This window comes from Lepidochelys olivacea (genome assembly GCF_965140295.1).
Source record: "Lepidochelys olivacea isolate rLepOli2 genome assembly, chromosome: 4".
Taxonomy (NCBI): Eukaryota; Metazoa; Chordata; order Testudines; family Cheloniidae; genus Lepidochelys; species Lepidochelys olivacea.
The window spans coordinates 122,210,734-122,233,883 of NC_140414.1; the positions used below are offsets into that span (position 1 = coordinate 122,210,734).

General features: G+C 39.7%; 1 protein-coding gene across 2 annotated transcripts in view; it reads left to right on the plus strand.

Moving 5' to 3' along the window:
- Positions 1–23,150, plus strand: part of SLC2A9 (solute carrier family 2 member 9) — a 180,167-nt gene that overhangs the window by 77,173 nt on the left and 79,844 nt on the right. For both annotated transcript variants that reach the window (XM_084625976.1, XM_084625977.1), the window contains exons 7-8: positions 6,804–6,979; positions 12,265–12,375. In XM_084625976.1, coding sequence (XP_084482102.1) covers positions 6,804–6,979; positions 12,265–12,375 — 287 coding nt within the window. The remainder of the gene's footprint in view (positions 1–6,803; positions 6,980–12,264; positions 12,376–23,150) is intronic.

A 23,150-nucleotide genomic window follows, 5' to 3' on the forward strand; every position in this document is an offset into this window, starting at 1 on the left:
ACACAGTGTTTTATAAACACAAGGTCCAGCTGCGTCCCCACCCAGCCTTCCTTCCTTTCACATGAGCCAGGACATATTTCTGCCTGTGTTCTGTTCCAAGCCACACAAGACTGCTGAGGAGAGGCATTTGCATGCGCTGGATGTGCAGAGGGCCTTGGCTTTTTACTTGAATCGTACCAAGCCTTTCCGTAAATTGACCCAGCTCTTCATTGCTACGGTGGATAGGATGAGGGGCCTTCTGATTTCTTTGCAGAGGATTTCCAGTTGGATCACCTCTTGCATAAAGACCTGTTACGAGCTAGCAAAGGTCCCTCCGCTGCTGATCGTCAAGGCCCATTTGACTAAAGCACAGGCATCTTTGGTGGCCTTCCTGGCACACATCCTGATCCAGGACATCTGTAGAGCTGTGAAGTAGTCCTCAGTCCACACGTTCATGTCTCATTACACCATCACTCAGCAGGCCAGAGATGATCCTGCGTTTGGCAGAGCTGTATTACAATCTGCGGAGCCGTGAACTCCTACCCGCCTCCACGGGAACTGCTGGGAGTAACCGAATGTGGAATGGGCATGAGCAAGCACTCTTAAGAAGAAAAGACAGTGACCTTTTCCGTAACTAGTGTTCTTCACGACCATTCCACGACCCGCCTTCCTTCCGCACTGTCGGAGTTTCCAACAAGAAGGAACTAAGGGTTGGGGGAGCCAGTGGCGCCCCTTATAGTGTGCAATGCGGGCGCCACTCCCAAGGGCTAGATTAGGAGCTCTGTTTTAACCACGTTTAGCTTGAGGTGACAACTAAACATCCACAAGGAGATAACACCTTTCATCTTTACTTGTATTTCATTTTAGGCACTCTAAATTTATATTCACAGAAAATAGATACTGTAATGGCTGCTATTTAGTGTTGTGTGGAAAATTCATTATGAAACCCATATACCATACCACCCTGTTTTGCAAACCTTTCCTGCGTCTATTTTCAAGGGAATTAGGCTAGGGTTATGGTTCTGTGTGCGCACCATGGGAAACTGGAGACAAAACCAGGTAAAGGTCGAACCACAAATGATAAGAGAAAATTCAATACAAGAACTATGACCCTGATCCTGCAAGGAGTTTCATGCAGGCACAGCTCCCGTGTGTGTGAGAGGAGTACACAATGAGTTGGCTGCCTTAGCTTTTAACTTCAGTTATATTTAATAAATCAAAATAGGAAGTCCCAGATTTATTCTTAAACTTTGCCACAGTTTGCTTATAAATGTACTAACAGCCCCCTATGCCCTCAGTAAATGTTTCATCTCTTGCTCCTATTTTAATAGGTATATAGTTACCAAGGCACATCCAAATTATCCTTTTTGGCTACTAGCTACCCTAATAAAGTCAGTGTTGTGTGCAAATACTAATTTTCACTTTGCCAAATATTTTGCTGCAAAGCCGAAATGGTAACAAGGTTCACGTAACTGGGAGAGGAAATAACTTTACATTCCATATTCAAAGGTCTGTGAAATTGGATAAACTTCTGTGGAACATGATGTACAATCAAAGCTCTTAGTGAGGAAAGAATGAGACATCTGGTATGTCTGCTACTGCATGGAAGAGAAAGCTAATGTTATCCAAAATGAATTTAATATTAATAATTTGCATCTATGTGGCACCTTTAGTCCAAGGTACACATACTGTTTTATAAACATTTAATGAGTTGTACCTAGCCATACCCTTGGGAAGCAGACCATTATACGGGTGTTTCCTTTTGAGGACCTGAGTATTGTAATCACCACTACTATCTCTATTTACCACTTCCCCCTCGTGTCTCCTTCGTGTATTTCTCTTTCAAGCCTCTTGGCACTTTCTCCCACACAGCTCCTGTGTTTGTAATATTGTTCCCAATATGCAACACAACAACACTTTCCTCCTTTAAGTTCCTTCTCAAAATTCACCTCTTTCTTTGATCTCTACAGCAATGATTCTTGCCCCTTCACAGTCTTCGAATGTTACAGCCAAGATTATCAAAAGCAATTAGCAATGTTTGAGTGCCTAGCATAAACTGGTCTGATGATTGGAGGCAGGGTGCTCAGCATCACTGCAAGCATATCTGTGCCACTCTAACCCTTGCCTCTACTAAAGTTCTGATGGTAGTCCATTGTGTGCAGATAGAAACCTTGGCTAGGACTGCCAACAGAACTGTACATTTGTGATGATGGGCTTTGTGGTATGTGCACCTGGAGACTAACAACTAGGTTAAGACACCAACTCGTTTCTTCACTGATCTGAGATGAATTTCAGCTAGTGGTTTAGAGTTGAAAGTTTCCATGTCCTATTACCAATCATTATGATTCTAGCATTTGAGTGTAAAGTATCTGGCACATAGTTGCCCGAGAGAAATAAAAGACCAGGGGGAAAGAAGTCTAAGAGATGCCAGAGGAATAAGTCCTGAGTCATTATGGCACAACAGGAAAGAAGTGAAAATAAAGCTTTCTTATAAAGATAAAAAGCCAGCCAGCCACAGATGGAAAAGTAAGTGTTCCAGGTTGGGTAAAAGTGAAACAAATCATTTCTTTTTGCCAGGACAAAAATTGCTATTGCATGCAATTCCAACAACTCAAATTAAAAAATTTAAGTTAATAAAATTAGACATAACTGACTGAAAAGCCCCATTACTGCACACTGGCCATCTCCCGGCCAGTGCAGGATTTATTTCCTTCAGTTTATTATCTTTGTACTTTGCTGAGTTTAAATGATACGAGTGTCTGAGCTTTCTACCACTTTTCCAGGCATATTCTTCCTTAGTCAAGCAGGCTTGAAAAATCCTAACAAATAATGTTATTAACGTATAAAATTATATTTCTGACATTATTGGAATTGGGGGGTTGGAGGAAATTTCAGGATAAGTGTTGAGTAACACAAAATTTTGTTAAATCTGCTGGAAAGGATACAGCATTGTACAAGTGTGCTCTATACTATGCATTAATGTAGGGAAATAGTGGTTTGTTGGCATTCATTGATTTACTGGTGTTTCACGTATTTGTGATGTTTTGCTGTTGACAGTTAGATCTCTATTCTGAACTGCAGGGAGGGAAAGGAAAATGCTTTTTTTTCCTACCTTGTGCTCGATTAATCATTTTCTGTATTAACAATTTTTGACTTCCTCCTCTGGTTAGAAATATACCAAACCCCCTGTGCAGAGTGGACAGATTGCTTCCTTTTTACTTGACTGCACCTGTATTTTGACTGCATGCCCTACAGGGATGTTGAGAGTTCTGAGAACAGGAAAAATGAAGAAAATTGTTCACTGACCTGATTTACACCAATAAAAAAATAAAACAGATGCATTAAAAATATGTGAAGCTCTTTAATGTTGTACTTCTAATTACCTTCCTTATGTGGTGTTCTTCAATATTACCATCCTTAACAATAAAGAATATAATATGGAGATAGGTAGGTAGGTCGGTCATTAAATATACTAATACCTAGATTTACTTCTACTTTTACAGTTTATACCAAGTTCTACATACATTACAATAATTTAAACAAGAATTACTTACATCATTTAAAAAATATAATTCAATGAATTATAATTTGTCCATGAGAAAAGGACACTTCCTTGGCCCCAACCACAAAACAATTAAGATTTGTTTATTAACCTACCTCTGCTCAAAAGACCTGCATAATTAGATGAATCTAAGCAGTGTGCCAGAAGGTTTAAAAAATAGCCTTGTCTGTGTTGCACCAAAGGGAAAACTGTGAGTTGTGGAAGAAAAAGCCCTTTAGGTATAATGCTCTGCTAGCAGCCCCCTTTCTTCCAAATGAAGTGGGATCCTGTACGGATGCCTCTCTTGGTCAGGGATGGTAGAATGGAGCATTGAGAGATGAGGTCTCTTGAGAATGCAGCTCTCAAAGTAGTTAGGTTGCTATAGGTTAAAGCTAATGACCCAAGATTTTCAAAAGTGACTACTGTTTTTGTTTGCCTCTATTTTGGGTGCCCAGCTTGACTCACCATATTTTCAGGAGGTGATCAGCAACCAGCCCTGAAAATTAGACTCTTTAAAGGGTCTGTCTACACTTCAATTAAAGACCCACAGTTGGTCCATGTTAGCTGACTCAGGCTTCTAGGGCTCAGCCATGGGGCTGTGTAGATGTTCAGGCTCGAGCTGGATTCCAGGCTCTGGGATCCTGCGCTGGGAGAAGGTCCCAGAGCCCAGACTCCACCCTGAGCCAGAATGTCCACACCACAGCCTCACAGCTTATGACCCACAAGCCCACATCAGTTGACACAGGCCATCTGCTGGTGTTTAGTTGAATGTAGACAGGCCCTAAGAGGTCTCAAGTTGGGCATGAAAAAAATGGAGGTGTCCAAAATTGCTAGACAGTTCTGAAGATTTTGGCTAGGTCCTTTTTAATTCCACTGAGAACTGAACTGGTAGCTAACGCAGGTCCTGGAACATTGATATTATGGGGTTTTTGTTTGATTTGGGTGATGTTCTTAATAACATTAAAATTCCACAGTATGGCCTATTTCTTTGCTAGACAGTGCTACAGTCCAGGAATTTTAGACCTTAAATGGAATGTGGGCGTTTCAATCGTCGTGACTCAGTGTATCTGTCTTTATTAGATATCCAAGTCCTTGGTACGGTCTAAAAGAGTGGCGTGCACATTATGCCTCTGTAGATAATACTTTGCAAAGCTGTGAATAATGTGAATAAGCCAAAAGTCCGCTTTTTTCTTTCTCAGGAAAATCAAAGCAACGCTATCATTTTCCTTCCTAATAAAATAATAATAACTGCTATTATTTCCTTAAAAGGAGGAATTTTAAGTGGCCTGCTGAGTAAATAATTGTTTTTGAGACTTGCTTCCTACAGTGTTCAGAACAGCCTGGTTACAGGAGCCTTTATAATGCAATTGATTCTCTGTAGCAGAAATAATTCCAAGGTGTCAAACATTTAAATATATGTTATGAAGCCAACCCCCAGGACATGTTCTTGGAGATTTTAATAAAAATATCAGCAATTTATAGCACACCCATAGGACGACTTCAAAATTAAGGGTTCTTTGAAAAGTGACTAATGCTTCTGGAAATGTTTTGTGCATGAATGCAGTAGAAAGCTCTTATTGTTCACAGTGAAAAGTTAATGCAGTAAATCCTCACACATTGTTATTGCATCAAGGTGGTTTAGGTTTTTTGTTTTTTGGCTGATGCATGTTAATGAGGTATAAACACTGACATAAGGAAAGTGGTGTGAATTAGATTCCCAGTTTTCTATGTATGGGAACTGGGAAAATACTAACTGCTTTGGGTAATTCTTTCCAACCATTTAATACACCAAGGAGTTGAATCCTTGGCTGTAATCTGTCTACATAAAGAAGTTGTTTATTGTTTTAGGAAGGGTAAAATCTTTCAGCCCCAAATGTATGTTCTTTCTTGGCTTATAATAATTGCATCTTTCTGCTTTTTCTCATTACTTTTCAGTCTGTTTCATCTTCAGAAACAAAGTCTCTTGATCTCATTGCTACTTGCATTTGTTAGGTGGGATTTTCACCCATTTGCTTGGTCTAACACCGCTCTTTTTAAAGTCCATGGTAAAACTCCCATTAACCTTTATGGAACTGAGTTAGGCTAGTGCTTTGGAAAATCCCTCCTTTCTTCTGGATATTGTGGTGATAGGTGCTAGAGAGATACCATAGGTATATTGGATGCATAGATCTGTTACAATCAATGTTAAATAGTTCTGTGTGAATTCCAGACTTCCTCCTAAGTTTTTTCTCTTCTTTAATGTAAAGAATCTGTATTGTATTGTAACATAAACAGAGAGAAGGGGAGGAGGGAGAATGTATTGGCACACAAATACAGATGCTATGTAACTAAAAGCGTTTATATGCTGTACATAAAATGACCTCTTATTTATTTTAATTTAAATAAATGTTCATTTAATTCAGACATTAAGGCTCTTTCCTGTGAAATCAGGGGGCAATTGCCTCTAGTGCCTCCACTGATCAAAATTGCTGCGCTATCACAGAGCTGGAGAGGTGGGATTTTCAGGTCACTAAAGTTCCAAATCATTTGGGACTCGATGGGAGCGAGATGAGTCTCTTAAAAGGTTACCTTCTTGAGGCAAGGACCCTGTCATCTTATTTATCAGTCAAGCTCCATGTAAGTCTTTGTAGCTGTAGGTGAAATTAATTCTCCCTTCCTATATATCTTTGCCTCCACAACTGTTTCTTTTTAAATCACATCTTTAAATGTCCCACTTCTCCCTTTCCTATGCATTGTAATGTAGTTTTCCCCTCTGCTTTTGGTCTTCCGACTAAAACCTTGCCTATGCTACCAAAAATTGCCATTCTGATGATGAGTGTCAACAGGTGCTCAACTGGTTGGCTACATGGGTAGTCAGGACCAAATGAGGTGTTCAGCACCACTTGTGAAATCCTGGTTAAAATTTCCTTCAGTTTACATCCTCCATTGTCTTTTGTATTGTTTTGACTTGGTAAAGTATTTTGGAGATAGAATTTGTATGAAAGACGCAAAATAAAAGAAAGTGACTGATCTTGCAAGATGCTGAATGGCCTCGACGGCCATTGCCTTTGGCTGGAGTCGAGCAAGCTCAGCAGCTTGCAGGACTGGGCCCCAAAATTGCATTCCATTGTAGTGATGGTGGTAAGCTAGGCCACGCTCAATAAAAAGGGAGCAAAATAGCTACACTAAAGAGGTGAAAAACATTGTGTGTTTTTAAATGTATTCAACTTTTGCGAAACTCACCTGTTTTTTAAAATAAAGCATATTAGGTTTCTTACTAAGGTATCCGATTGTCCATTTGCAGCATTCCAGACCTTCCTTGGGAAAGATGATGTGTCTCATGAATTAGAAGAGAGTGAAGCACAGAGAAATGTTAAATTAGAGTCTGTCCTTCAACTTCTGAGAAACCGCTCTGTACACTGGCAGATCATTACTGTGATCATCACCATGGCCTGCTACCAGCTCTGTGGGCTAAATGCTGTAAGTATTCCTTTTCAGTATCCAGCCTGCTAATGGGTCACATCTTTTGTTAATCAGTATTTATATGTTCTCATACTTGACTATTTTCATAATTTATCATTTCTCTGCTATTCCTCGTGATGGTGTCCCTAACCTCTGTTTGCCAGAAGCTGGAAATGGATGACAGGGGTGGATCACTTGAAGATTACCTGTTCTGTTCATTCCCTCTGGCACACCTGACATTGTGTATGCATTGTTCTCTCTCTCTCACACACTTTCCCCACTCCTTCCCCCTTCTCCCCCCTCATTCATAGTGGCAATTCACAGTCATTCACATTCACAATTTTTGGGTTTGGTTCAACCCGACCCAATTTTTTTTAACTGCCAGTGAACTGAAAAATCAGTTATTTGCCCAACTCTAATTGGGGTCTCCTGGGGGTAACATTTTCACAAGTGACTTAGGCATTTAGAGGCCTAAGTCCCTTTGATTTTCAGTAAGACTCATGCTCTTAGGAGCATAAGTCCCAGTTTGCAAAAGTGAGCCTTTAAGGGTCTATCTACACTACAGCTGGGAGCAAGGCACCTGCCCAGATAGATAGACTCATATTAGCAGGACTCATGCTAGAGTGCAAAAAATAGTGGTTTGGCTCTTGCAGCCCTGGCATAGGCTCAGGATAGCCACCTGAGCTAGGATTCAAGGGGCAGGATGGGCATGTGCACAAATGCCTTGTCCAAGCCTCCCTTAGTGCTGCAACGTCAACGTTGCTGTATTTAGCACGGTAGTGCAAGTCTGTCTACCCAGACTGGGAGGCTCACTCCTAGCTGCAGTGTGGACATACCTTAAAAGTCATGTAGGCACTTTTGAAAATGTTACCTAAAGTGATTTGTCTAAGATCGTACTGCAGAATAATGAATTGGAAATGTAACCCAGGTAACAGAAAAACTTTTCAACACATACGAGAAAGAAGTCTAAAAGATTTTCTTCAATTTTTAGGATACACTAGAAAAAACCTAGCACAGTAGATATTGTTTTCTTCTAACTGCAAGATTTCAGTGCTGATGACAGGGTTTTTTGTTCCTTGTTGTGGATATTTTGAGATGAAATGAAATGGAATTATCTTGTCACGCATTCTTTGTTACAGTTTATCAACTCAATTTATAAATGAAATAAATGACACCTACAGTAAGTAACACAGACTAATAAAGTTATGTGCTTGCATTGTTTAAAAAATCCCATAGATATATTTTCAGGGATATAAGGAGAAATGTGTGACTTTTGGCATATTTGAAAGACCAAAATTGACCAGCTCCAATGAAATATGACCTGCTTTAAGAGCAAAATACCATATCTTTCCTGGTGGGGTATAATTTTTTTAAAACTATTGTACATATTCCAAAACTAATGCAGCATTTATTTTAGGTAGGCACATTTTGAAATCAAGCTCCATATAGAAATATCAATTGACAGTGCCCTGTAATTGTAGGAATTAGGTATTTTTATCTCATTTTTTCTTTTGTTTCTTTTTCCATATAATTCTGCCAATTATGTAAAATTTGTTACACAAGTTGAGTTTTGAATTAAGATTTGAAACTGATTTTCTAGTTAAATTATTATTATTGTAAAACCTTCTGAGATGCCTGCAAGAAAGGTGCTGTGTAATAGAAATTGGCTAAAGTACATACTGAATCACTGTTTCACTTTTCTTTGTTATGCCACTAAGAACTTAAGACATTCTAAGAAGAGGGTAAGGTACCTGGACATACCTACTGCTGCTTTTCTTTGGTTGATGTCAATTTTATAGCCCTCTCTACTCTTTTCCTGCAAAATCAAATCATAGCCAAATTCAGCTCTTTGATATATTTACTGGGCTCCCATTGAGGTAAATGGAAATCATGCACATGTTCAATGACAGTGTTGCCCCAGCTGTTTTTTTTAACTTAATTACACTATTTGCATCAATCATATTTCACAGTAACTTATCCAGTATGTTCATTTCTCACTTGGGAAATATGTCTCCTTGAATTCCTTATTTAAGACTAAATTCAGGAAGGTATTTAAGCACAGTCCTAAATTTAAGTGGATGCATACTTCCATCGATTACTTAAAGTTAGGAATATGGTTAAATACTTTGCTAAATCAGGACCGTGCTTCTGTACATGTGCATACCTGAGCTTTGAATTCTTCACCAGTATAAACATCCACTGTAATCTTGAAAACGTAATCAGAGACTTAGTTTGAGGAATGCTAAGCATTTCTGAAAAAATCTCTTGGTACACAGAAAGTGTCCTCACACCTAGGCATATGTTGGAATCCCGTTATCTCGTGGAAATTGCCATTTTAATGTCTATTGGAATCTACAGATTATTCATCATATAGGAGGGCACAAAGAACAAGCAGGTTCTTTCTTCCCTATAGGATCTAAAAGTAGAACAGTGCAAGTATATGATGTCTTGCATGGTGTATACTGTTTTCTCAGATTGGGCCTGATCCAAACCCCACCGAAGCCAGTGCAAATAACTCCAGTTGATTTCAGTGGATTTTGGATTAGGCCCCCAGTTGGGACAGTGGGACTGAGAGAGAAAGATGCTACTGTCCTTTGGGCAGGAAAATAAGATTGTGCGCTTGCAGGCACCCACCCTCTCCTGGTGGAGGTTTCTTGAGATAACGTTGTTTTAATTTTGAGAGAGAATTAAAAAATAAGTATAGCCTTTTGTTTCTCAACCATGCAACCATTATTCTTACAGACTTGACATAACTTCCATAGGAATCCCACTGAAACCAGTGGGACTATGTGGCAATCAGGATTTGGCCCATGAGCAAGTATTTTGCCTACTCAGTCGCAAGCACTCAATAAATCCATTCTCACACAGACACAGTATTTTAAGTGGATTAACATTTTTCTCTGATTTCAACTGGGAGTTCTTTACAATGTGAAAATCCTTCATAATATTAAACTCTAAGATCCAGCTGGCCTGTGGTGGCCTACTAGCCAGGCAGGGCTTGCCATATGTCTTGCCCAGATGGGTGTGTCAGAAAAAAGATTGGACTGATCCTTCCACATTTATCCAAGAGCTTCAGATCATTCCCACGGGAGATTACCAAGTGGCTGCCTTCTGTAATTGTCCAGCTGGTATCTTGAGGAGTATATCTAGCAATTATTTCCTTCTAAGGCTTTATCTTGTAATAAAAAATCTCACCATTTAATTCCACCAAGTACATTATTTTCTAGATGCACCAGAAACTATAATGAAGACATTGATGATCATACTACTAGATGTAATTATGGTGAATCATTAAACAATCAATCACAGTATTCAAAAGAAAGCTGTATTAGTTCTACTGGTTAATAAAAAGTTGTATATGATAAATCTATATACCATGGACAAGGAATTAACTTCAAAATATAAATTAATAATAAAGTATCTCAGCCCTAAAGTACACATAAAACTAAATGAAGTGAATATAATTTCTCATCACTGGTGAATTTGATCTGTTCCTTTTCTCTCCTGCTTCATATTTAATATAATTAATTTAAAACTGCTTAACATACACCATGTGCAACTTTAAGATAAAATTTTGAGGGATAAAAAGTTTCTGATAGACAATCAACAAAGATTAACTTTATTTTGTAAATTATGTTTAAGGGCAAAGATGCTGAAATATTTTATCCAGATTACTAAAATAAATCATTGGCACTGGTTATTCTTCTCTCAAACAGTTATTCCTTGGCATGTGAATTGCACAGGGACATGAATGCTCCCTTTGCTCTTTGTTTCTGCCATGTCTAGTTGAGCTGAACCATTTTTTAATAGAATCATATTGTCCACGGGTCAGAATTGGGTGAACAAGATGGTAATACTCTTCTAAGCTCCACCCACACAAGGCACCAAGTCAGAATGTGGTGTCACATACTCTCTGGGCTGCTTGAGTTCAGACACCCTCACTAGGATCCCTTAAGACCCAGGTGCTTTGGTGGACTTCTCAGGCTTGACTTCCCCTCAGTGAGGTTCATATGCCCCACTGGGCTTATTAAACTTAGCTTCCCTTTGAAGAGGCTTTGGTCGTCTGCTGGCATCTTGTTTGGAGTGGGAGGATTGTCAATCTCTCCCAAGCCCATTCACTCAACATGCCAAGATGTTGTTTATGGCTTTCATTTTCAATATGGCAGGTGACGGGCTTTATTTTAGAGACTTCACATCCTTCTAGCAATCCGTTATTTTTCTCTTTCTCTGGTAATCAAAGACATCCCTTCTCTCTGTCCGCCAGATGTTTCTGCTTTACGGTAGAACCGCTAATCACATTGCATGTTTTGGCATCTGATTTTCTTTGTCTCATTTCCTTCTGTCCAAGAATCTCAGATTTCAAATAAATGTTTACAGTTTTCACTTCTCTGAACAGTAGCTGATGCTTTGGTATTGCCCAGACACATTATTTTAAAGCACAAGCACATTACATGGTGTACGACCGTCTAGGTAGAAAGCAGTCCTTATTAACTGTAGAAAATACAAATCAGCTTCATCCAGCCCTTCCCAAAAATCTATTGGCCTGTAGAGGTTTTAGAATGTGCCATGTTTCTGTGCTGTCATTTACTTGCCAAGGGCCATATTCATCAAGATACTGAATGCCTTTGATTGACTTGTGGGCCACTTGCGGGCACTCAGTGTAACCCACTGGTGAATGTGTGTTAAAGTCCCACTCTGTGCCAGTCCATAGGGGAGATGAGTTGATACAGCCCCGAACTAGAGAGGCCAAGTTGTAGTAGCTCAGGCTTGTAGTTCTGGGGGTCCTCCAGTTCAGTGTGCAAAGTGTTGGCCAAGATGTCAGCCATCACATCAGTACCTTGCTGGGTTGGGCCCTAGATATTCTGTACTGCCGTGCATCTTGTGTAGCCATTTGCACTTGTGCAGAGTGGGTGTAAGATACTAGTTTAGTGACTTGGTTGTGTTTTACTCCCCCTTTTCAGTCTATTATGCACAGGTGTAAATATTACAGGTCACCTCACAAGGCGTAAGGCAGTACAGAATTAGACCCAATATTGTATTTCAGCTTTTATAATTTGCCTTTTAGGTTTTATCCATTTTTTGCTCAAAGTTCTTGATTTGTGAGTGAAGAAACAAAAAATTATACATCGATCATGTGCCCCAATTTAAGATTTATAGTCACTTCAACACTTTCAGGCAGCTCGTCGTGCAATATTATTTGGGTTTTTTTTAAATCTTCTATTTATATATTCAAATTAAATGTTCAAGTCCTCTTTTTCAAACTATGACAGCTAATGAAGCATTTATTTTGTATTTTAATATAGATCTGGTACTACACAAACAGCATCTTCAGGGAAGCTGGGATAAGTCCTAAACTGATCCCTTATGTTACCTTGAGCACCAGCACTGTTGAGATTTTGTCTGCTGTTTCTTCCGTAAGTTGAGTGATAAATTGGATATGTGTACATTTGATGATAAATAACCCCCTTAAAATTACTTATTTAATATTATGTTACTGATGTATTATTTTTTTATTCATGTTTAAAAACTTTATCAGCAGTCATATATTGATGATTAAGTTCAACAGCTTGAAAATACCATTTGTTGAGTCCAATTCTAGACCTACTTTCCATGACTCTGTAGGGTGTATATACCCCAGAATTACATTTAAACTATATAGCAACAGCTTTAGTATCAAATTTATCCAGATAGTGAGTTGTGAAACTGCTCCATGTAAATGAACAGAAAGAAGAGCATGGAGAAGTTTATCTTCAAGATCCCAATTCAGGGTTGGGCTAGGTAAAAAAGGTAAGTCATTTTGGACTTCAGAAAGCCGTCAAAAAGTGGTGATGTGACAATTATTCCATAGTGATTAATGAGTATCAAGCAAAATTTTTCACCTTGCATGGCGTACGTGTAAATGTTTGTTTATACACCAGCCGTTCATTTTACACAGTGATGGGAAGATAAGCAAAACAACCACAATCATGTGGAGGATCCAAAGTTCCATGTTTTCACTTCTGGCCCCTTCAGTGGTAGCGAATACAAAGCTCTTTAGCACCAGAATCTATAATATGCTGTGAATGTATACTGAATTCAAATGCTAAAAATCCCCATAAACTTTTGATGGAGAAGTAGTAGCCACATACATTTTCATTACTCCCCACCCTCACCAGCAAACTTGATTAGACAACATGATACGCTATTGTGACAAAATAAAACCGAAGGAACTTTCAGTAGTTGAATAAATTGCTCACTGTTAGTGTAAGCTTATTTTTGTTTGCACTGTTATAATTAAAACATTTAAATGTTTTTGGAATGTGACATTGCAAATCAACAGATTAACTGCAAAGGTAAATTTCATACTTTTTAATTAAAGCTTTATCTGCATATATTCTAATACTATTAAAACAATATTACATAATCATGTTGGGATTTAAAGCATTTTTAAATGTCAGAGAAACAATCTTGGCAAAAAAACCATCCTAGTAGGATAACAAGTGTTTTGTGGCCCCTTAAATGTTATACTAAAATCAAGCTATCAACATTATTTCCATATTGTACGGGACATAAGGAGATCTTAAATGTCACAAAGGCCTTCTCCTGATCTTTGTACCTTTCCACACATCTATATTTAGATTTGTGATGATCTCAGTTTAGATACATAGCCACACTTTTAAATAAATGGGACATTATTTTAATATTTCTTTGTTTAAGATAAACACAAAAAATGATTTGGCAGATATTTTTATATGGGGAGGATGCTGACCTTTTGTTTTCTGGCACTGAAAATTACACGGAGAAGGTTTGATGATATAAAAGCCATTCTATAAAGAGGGTCTGTTGTCTTTTCAGTGGGTTCCATACAGTCAATTTTTAGGGCATGTTCAGAATACATTCTTATATCTAACAAGAAATGTCTAAGTTAGTTCCCGGTATCTGTGATTTCTTCAGTAAGTTTCTCATGCCCACAAGGTTATTTTTAATTCCCTTCTTTTATATGCAGTCTGCTTGCTGTGCCTCTGGAAATACTGATGTATGGAAATCTCTAACTTTTCAAACATGCTCTTATGAGATACACTGAAACATTGCTTTATAGACTTAGTTTTATTTCAAGAATCCTCTGGCACATTTTATTGTTCCTGTTCCAAGGGACACCAACTTGAATTTTACATTGCCATTTGAAAATGTTATTATACCTTCTCTTGTTCCAAGTAACTCCTAAGCCTATTATAGTTGGAAGAGATTGAAGGGGGTATGTTTTTCTTTTCTTTTCTTTTTCCCCAAGTTTGTTTCTTTTATGCATTTGCCAGCATTTTATGTATGGTCAGTTTCACTGTTTTGTTGATGGCAAACTGCACCACTCTCCTGCACTGCTCTGGGTGGGAGTTCATAAGCACACTCTTTCACAGGAATCTGCAATTAGGTGTTTACAAATAGCAACAAAATGAAACTGAAACCAGGTCACCATCAGGAATAGAACCCACCGCACAGGTCCCTACCAAGTGAGTTAATGAATTACAGTACCTCCATTGTCAGATAGCAACAGTAGACTTTTATCCTCTTTGTGGACTAGTCATTAAAAGATCCATGATGCAATTAGACAGTAGGTTATACAGGCAGCACGCTGTTGTATAAAAAGACAGCAGAGCATTTGGTAGTAGTGCTTTGGGTCTACCCAACAGACGGGAGAGAAGAAAAACCATAATATATATTTTTTGATAAAGAATCTAAAAAACATTCAATTCACAGTATATCCTTAATACAGGAACATAAAATTCAAATAGAAAGTGTCCCTTTAAGTTACCTTCTGGGAATAATAGCCCAGTAATAATAGGTTGGTGTGATCCTTGAGGAAAAACAAACATACAATGATTATAATTAAGGCTAAGATTTTGTCATGGATATTTTTAGTAAAAGTTACGGACATAGAATCATAGAATATCAGGGTTGGAAGGGACCCCAGAAGGTCATCTAGTCCAACCCCCTGCTCGAAGCAGGACCAATTCCCAGTTAAATCATCCCAGCCAGGGCTTTGTCAAGCCTGACCTTAAAAACCTCTAAGGAAGGAGATTCTACCACCTCCCTAGGTAACGCATTCCAGTGTTTCACCACCCTCATAGTGAAAAAGTTTTTCCTAATATCCAATCTAAACCTCCCCCCCCTGCAACTTGAGACCATTACTCCTTGTTCTGTCATCTGCTACCATTGAGAACAGTCTAGAGTCATCCTCTTTGGAACCCCCTTTCAGGTAGTTGAAAGCAGCTATCAAATCCCCCCTCATTCTTCTCTTCTGCAGGCTAAACAATCCCAGCTCTCTCAGCCTCTCCTCATAAGTCATGTGTTCTAGACCCCTAATCATTTTTGTTGCCCTTCGCTGGACTCTCTCCAATTTATCCACATCCTTCTTGTAGTGTGAGGCCCAAAACTGGACACAGTACTCCAGATGAGGCCTCACCAATGTCGAATAGAGGGGAACGATCACGTCCCTCGATCTGCTCGCTATGCCCCTACTTATACATCCCAAAATGCCATTGGCCTTCTTGGCAACAAGGGCACACTGCTGACTCATATCCAGCTTGTCATCCACTGTCACCCCTAGGTCCTTTTCCGCAGAACTGCTGCCTAGCCATTCGGCCCCTAGTCTGTAGCAGTGCATTGGGTTCTTCCGTCCTAAGTGCAGGACCCTGCACTTATCCTTATTGAACCTCATCAGATTTCTTTTGGCCCAATCCTCCAATTTGTCTAGGTCCTTCTGTATCCTATCCCTCCCCTCCAGCGTATCTACCACTCCTCCCAATTTAGTATCATCCGCAAATTTGCTGAGAGTGCAATCTATACCATCCTCCAGATCATTTATGAAGATATTGAACAAAACCGGCCCCAGGACCGACCCTTGGGGCACTCCACTTGACACCAGCTGCCAACTAGACATGGAGCCATTGATCACTACCCGTTGAGCCCGACAATCTAGCCAGCTTTCTACCCACCTTATAGTGCATTCATCCAGCCCATACTTCCTTAACTTGCTGACAAGAATACAAGACCGTGTCAAAAGCTTTGCTAAAGTCAAGAAACAATACATCCACTGCTTTCCCTTCATCCACAGAACCAGTAATCTCATCATAGAAGGCGATTAGATTAGTCAGGCATGACCTTCCCTTGGTGAATCCATGCTGGCTTTTCCTGATCACTTTCCTCTCATGTAAGTGCTTCAGGATTGATTCTTTGAGGACCTGCTCCATGATTTTTCCAGGGACTGAGGTGAGGCTGACTGGCCTGTAGTTCCCAGGATCCTCCTTCTTCCCTTTTTTAAAGATTGGCACTACATTAGCCTTTTTCCAGTCATCCGGGACTTTCCCCGTTCGCCACGAGTTTTCAAAGATAATGGCCAATGGCTCTGCAATCACAGCCGCCAATTCCTTCAGCACTCTCGGATGCAACTCGTCCGGCCCCATGGACTTGTGCACGTCCAGCTTTTCTAAATAGTCCCTAACCACCTCTATCTCCACAGAGGGCTGGCCATCTCTTCCCCATTTTGTGATGCCCAGCGCAGCAGTCTGGGAGCTGACCTTGTTAGTGAAGACAGAGGCAAAAAAAGAATTGAGTACATTAGCTTTTTCCACATCCTTTGTCACGAGGTTGCCTTCTTCATTCTGTAAGGGGCCCACACTTTCCTTGGCTTTCTTCTTGTTGCCAACATACCTGAAGAAACCCTTCTTGTTACTCTTGACATCTCTTGCTAGCTGCAGCTCCAGGTGCGATTTGGCCCTCCTGATATCATTCCTACATGCCCGAGCAATATTTTTATACTCTTCCCTGGTCATATGTCCAACCTTCCACTTCTTGTAAGCTTCTTTTTTATGTTTAAGATCCGCTAGGATTTCACCATTAAGCCAAGCTGGTCGCCTGCCATATTTACTATTCTTTCGACTCATCGGGATGGTTTGTCCCTGTAACCTCAACAGGGATTCCTTGAAATACAGCCAGCTCTCCTGGACTCCTTTCCCCTTCATGTTAGTCCCCTAGGGGATCCTGGCCATCCGTTCCCTGAGGGAGTCGAAGTCTGCTTTCCTGAAGTCCAGGGTCCGTATCCTGCTGCTTACCTTTCTTCCCTGCGTCAGGATCCTGAATTCAACCAACTCATGGTCACTGCCTCCCAGATTCCCATCCACTTTTGCTTCCCCCACTAATTCTACCCGGTTTGTGAGCATGGTCATGGGCAATAAAGAAAACTTCACTGGAGCCCATGACCTGTTCCTGACTTTTGCTAAAAAATATCCATGATAAAATTGGAAGGGACTGGGAGCTCTGAGGCCCTCACCACCCATGGGGGCTCAGAGATCCAGGGTCCCTCTGCTCCTTCCCCTCCCCCCCGTGGCAGAGGGGAGCTGCAGGGTCCCCCTCCCCATAGTCTGCCGCCACCACCGCAGTGGGGAGCTGCGGGGTCCCCCTGCCCTGCTGCAGTGGCCAGGGAGCTGCAGGGGTCCCTCTGCCCTGCTGCCACAGTGGGGAGCTGTAGGGTACCCGCCCTGCCAGTAGTGGCGGGGACCTGCGGGGTACCCCCACTGCCCCTGGCTGCTGGCAGCTTGCGGGCCCACTGCCTAAGGTGGCAGGGGTATCTTGCAGCTCCCTGCCGCTGTGGGAGGCGGCAGGATCCTGCAGCTCCCAACCGCGGGGCTGAACTCACGGAGGTCTTTGTAAGTCACAGATTCCATGACTCTCCGTGATCTCCGGGATAAAATCGTAACTCTAATTATAGTATTAATTTGCCCCTTTATAGCACTGTCTCTTCAAAGCATTTTCAAATATTATCTCATTAATACATAGCCATTACATTAATATATTTGCTTGCTTGCTATTAGCAAGCTTTAATTATAGCCCTGTTACTCTTTCTGTAGAGTAGAAATCCCAATGGTCACATAAACAAACAAGAACTTGAAAATTGAAATGCAGATATTGTTGCAAATACCACTGTTCCCAGGCTCATGCCCAGACTGAAACTCCTGTCTAGAATGTCTGTAGATTTTTTCATGAATCATACCATTGTGTGCTCCAGCACTTATGATCCCACTAGTTCAGTGGGCACATGCTGTATCAGTATTTGAATGAAAGACCAGAGGAACATTTAAATGCTGCGGGAAGTGGTCTCAGTGATTCAATATAGTAGATGACACACTTCTTCTCAGCCATTGCTCAATCAGTGTCCGAGTACAGGGTTTTATGGAGGACTGTGCTGCTGACGTTACTGCTTTTTTTTTTTTGAGAGATGTAGAGAAACAGTGGTTTTAGCCATGCGAGCTCATTAAATATCCCATAGTATTTTTAATAAAGTAATAGGGGTGATAACTCAAGACTTCTGGTCGCATACAAACTCTGGTTGCCATGTTTTCCCTATCTAAATGTCCCTTACATTTTCAGTCGGGTAGGGAGTCTTCACTTGATGAACTATTAATTATCTATCAATTCAAAGATCCAGTTGTGCAATACATGCTTGCATTAGTAACTTCATTTACATGAGCGGTCCAGCTGAATTCAGTTTGTTTGTGAAGCACTTTGGAAATCTTTGGAATGAAAGATACTGTGAAATCTAAGTAGCTTTTTTACAATTATTATTTTTTTACTAGTAAATACAGACTGTAATGAGAAAATACCCTTTGCCAGTATTACTGTTTTTTTAAAAATTTACAGCAGTTCGCTAAAAATATTCTCTATTACCTTTTTCCCCCCATAGAGTGCTTATAAAAAGATTTACAGCCTTTTAAAACAGCATTTTCCCCTTAATAAAATTAACCATGGAACAAAAAACTGTTAATTTTATCCAAGAGCAATGTTTATGCAGAACATCATCTATCATTTTATCCAGCTATAAATAATTGCCCATGCGAGCAAACATTTGGTTTTCTAAATTGACTGCCATGCTAATTTGTTTAGACCGCATAACATTTCAATAGCATGAATTTTTAGATGATTAAATTTTTAATGTGTTTCACTTAAACCTATGAAAGGTCTCCCAAATATGTGTGGTAAGTGGTAGCCAAAGAATACTCAATGATTTATTCAGTGTGTAAAGCACTTTATTCTTCTGGTCATAAAGAATGATTCACTAATTAATCTGTATTCATGAGCTCATCTTCATTTTGCAGTTTTTGAATGCAACTGTCTGTGATCCTTATGAAGCAAATTTGTGAGCTGAAAGATACTTAGACTAGTGTCACACCACATACAAATGTAAAATCTAGTAATGCTATAGTAGTGGAAAATAGCTACTGTCCCAGAAAATTTTCAAGAGCATTAGACATTCTTTTATGTGTATGTGTGTGTGTAGTGGTTGTCTTCTACTACATGGGGAATCTGGACTCAATAATGTAGGGCCAAATTATGATCACCAAACTCACCCTTAGTAGTACCTTAATCCACATGTATATTGAGGTCAATGTGACTATTTCTGGATTAAGATACTACTCAATGTGAATGAGGGTAGTCTGGGCTGTGAGAAGCACTGAAATCTACCACAAAGAACCAACCAGTTCAAGTTCTAGTTTAACTAAGGCTCTGTCTAGAGTGGCACTTTCGTCGCTAAAACTTTTGTCACTCAGGGGTATGAAAAAACACCCCCCTGAAGGATAAAACTTTTAGCAGCAAAAACCGCTGGTGTGGACTGCGCTTCATCGGTAGGAGTGTGCTCCCACCAATGAAGCTACTTCTCCTCGCTGGAGGTAGTTTTATTTTGTCGCCGGGAGAGCTCTCTCCCAGCGCTGAAGTGCAACCACACAGTGCCCCTTACAACGGCACAGCTGCAGCAACACAGCCGCACGGTTGTAAGGTGTGCAGTGTAGACAGAACCTAGGAAAGTAATCTGGTGCAAGGCAAAACCCAGCATTTCCTCCAGCCACCTCATCACCAAAAGGGGTCACTTGCCAAAACTATAGTTTAATGGGATGAGAGGAAGGGGGTACTATAATAATACTTAGCTCTTACGCAGTGTTTTTCATCTGCAGATCTCACGGGAGAGAAGCAGCATTATCCCAGTTTCTCAGATGGTGAAACTGAGACAAAGAGAGGTTAAACAACTTCCCCCAGGCCACACGGTCCGTCAGTATCAGAGCCAGGAATAGAATTCAGGTCTCCAGAGTCTTCCTTGAATCATCCTCCATTTACCATTAGAAATAGTTCTTATATTCAGGGTCAGAAAGTCAGAGAGAGGTCCCCAAAACCTGAAAGATAGAGCAGCTGAAACAGATGGGGGCTTCAGCATGCCTAAAAGATATCCAAAAAAGGGAATCCAATGGACCTCCTTCAGGAGGTGTTCCCTTACTGAGGGCCTTTTGACTGATCAGACTGAACCTATAGACCAATGCCATCAGTTGCTGACAGTCCCCTGAATGAAGGAAATGCTCAACAGGTTGTTCTATGAGGGCATAAGAAGGTACCCACCCAAGTTGATGCAAGAGCCAAGCAGGACATATATTTATTAAAGTGTGATGTGCCCAAACTGGGTGCCTCAGGCTAAACTTCTAAATCCATATTTAGGTACCTGATTCTTTTTCTTTTTGCAACAGCATGGTTCATGTTCTAGGAGAAATGACTGTGCTGTGAATAAAGGGGCTACAAGTAAAACTATAAATCCACCTCTCTGGATTGTCTATTACTCTTTTCTTGGATGCAAGTGACTGTACCCTGAATGATGAATAGACATGAGATTTGATGATCTACTTAATCCTACTGCTTAAGATGGAAATAGCACAGAAGTGGCAAGTCACGTTAATCACATGAGTCTGAGTCTAAAGAGAAGCTCTTATTCAGGACAGGTTTCAGAGTAACAGCCGTGTTAGTCTGTATTTGCAAAAAGAAAAGGAGTACTTGTGGCACCTTAGAGACTAACCAATTTATTTGAGCATAAGCTTTCGTGAGCTACAGCTCACTTCATCGGATGCGCATCCGATGAAGTGAGCTGTAGGTCACGAAAGCTTATGCTCAAATAAATTGGTTAGTCTCTAAGGTGCCACAAGTACTCCTTTTCTTTATTCAGGACAGAGTCAGTCAGAAGCCTGTCAGGAGAAAAAAGTAATATAAATAATAATTATAATATTGAAAAGTAGTAGAGCATATTTAATAGCAGGTCTTAAGATATTAAGAGAGTAAAATTGGGAGTTTTTCTTAACAAAACTTGAGGGTTGGGGAAAATTTGAAATGAAGTATTCAGGAACCTACCGTAAGAACTACAGAATTGGGACCTGTTAGCAATTCCACTTCCTTATATAATCATTTTCACCACATAAACATGCCCAGAATTTTTGAATATGCTCTGATTTCATTATGTTAACACCAGTTTCTGCAGTTGACTCAAGTGGAAGCGATTGGCGATTGGTTTTTTAACACTGTATTTATTCAAAGGAGTTGTCAGTCAAAAGGTAGTTGTGTGTGATCTGTTGATAGAGAACATAGTTCCTTTGTTGACTGGTGATATATGAAGTTGTATTGCTACCTGAGAAAAGTTACATCAGTGTAATTTTACGGTTGCATTATTAATTGCACAGAAGTCAAGAACTTCAGAGTTATGTTAATCACAGAAACCACCACAACTCTTCCTTCCCGGGTGTGTGCTCATGATCTCACAACGAAGTGCTATATTTTGTACTATTTGGCAGGTAGCACAATCCAGAGTAATAGAAAGCAGCTGCACTTTTTCTGTAACCATAGGTGAACACGTGTATTTCCTTTTATGCCATATACAGTGGCTTAAGGTACAAAAAGATTTCTACCAGTTTTTACTGGTTTGAGAAATATTCCTATTACGGTTAAATGGTGAATGCAGAACCATAAATGCTTTAAAACTGATAGAAACATTTTTCACACTGAGTAACAAAAACATCTAAGTGGGTTTTGCTAATTAACAACTTTTGAGCAAGTTATCTGTCAAAAGAGGGGCTTATAATCAAAGTCTGTATGTTATCTTAACTGTAGCATTCTTTACCAATGAAACATGTAATAACTCATTACAAGCTCAATAACATATGACTTTCTTTTTATTTATTTGTTGAGACCTTTTCTCTTTAGCTTTCTATTTAATTTCAGTGGAGCATTGGGATCAATAAGACAAGGGGAATGGGAAATTCAGGAAGTATTACCATTCTATAAATAGAAATAATAACAAATATGTAATGTGAAAAAACATGGTAAACCATATACCTGACTGTGAAAAGAATGCTTTGGTATAGTTGTGTTTTGCTTCCTTTCCATTGTTCCCCGCCCCACCCCCACTGAAAACCAATAAATAGTAGGAAAAAGTCAAATGATTTCTTAGTTAAGAGAATATTAAACTTTTATACAAGATGTAAGGCTTTGGTGGCACTCCCAATCTGCTTGTAGTGCTGTAGGTATGTGCAAACACACACACATACACAAAATGGTCTAAACTTTCCCCCCTTCCTGGGGTTTGCTGTATTATTAAGGTAACAGCCATAAATTTCAACCTGATCTTGGCTGTTTCTCAGATTGCTCCTTGTATGAAATCTTTGCTCATACCCCTAGTTTCCTTTGTGTCACAATGACATTCATACCCTTTCTCTACTTCAGTACAAAAACACAATGTTGTGTAACACAGAAGATTTCCCATTCACAACCACCACCAACTCTATATGGAAAATTAAGGAATCCAGTTATGTCAAATGCATTGCAAAGCATCCAATCACCAACAACTTGTAGAAAGCGCAGTCTCCATCCAGCTCTATTCAACGTTTCTCATCTCTCACAACCATAAACAAATGTCCTACCAGAACAAGGTTATCCATATGCATAAGTGTTTTCAAGACTGGCTCTTTACTGGTAGTTGAGGGCTCACAACATCTCACAAAAGTGTTCAGCACCTTATATATCCAAGTCTCAGCCACTGAAACTATCGGAAGTTTTTAGAACGGTCAAATTTTATTTAGAGTGGCTTATTAGATTCAAAAGGGGACAAAAGTTTAAAACATAGCATGAAATTGTAACTTGTCATTCATATGTCATTATAGTCCTATTTTTATATATATATATGTGTGTGTGTGTATATGTATGTGTGTATATATATATATATATAAAATTTGAATCCTTAGGTGATGCCCAAACCAGTTTCTTTTGCTATTTAAAATAATAAAAACCTCTTCATTTTGTTATTTAAAATAACTAGAACAATCCAAAGTGAAAGTAAAATGAATGAAAATAGTGC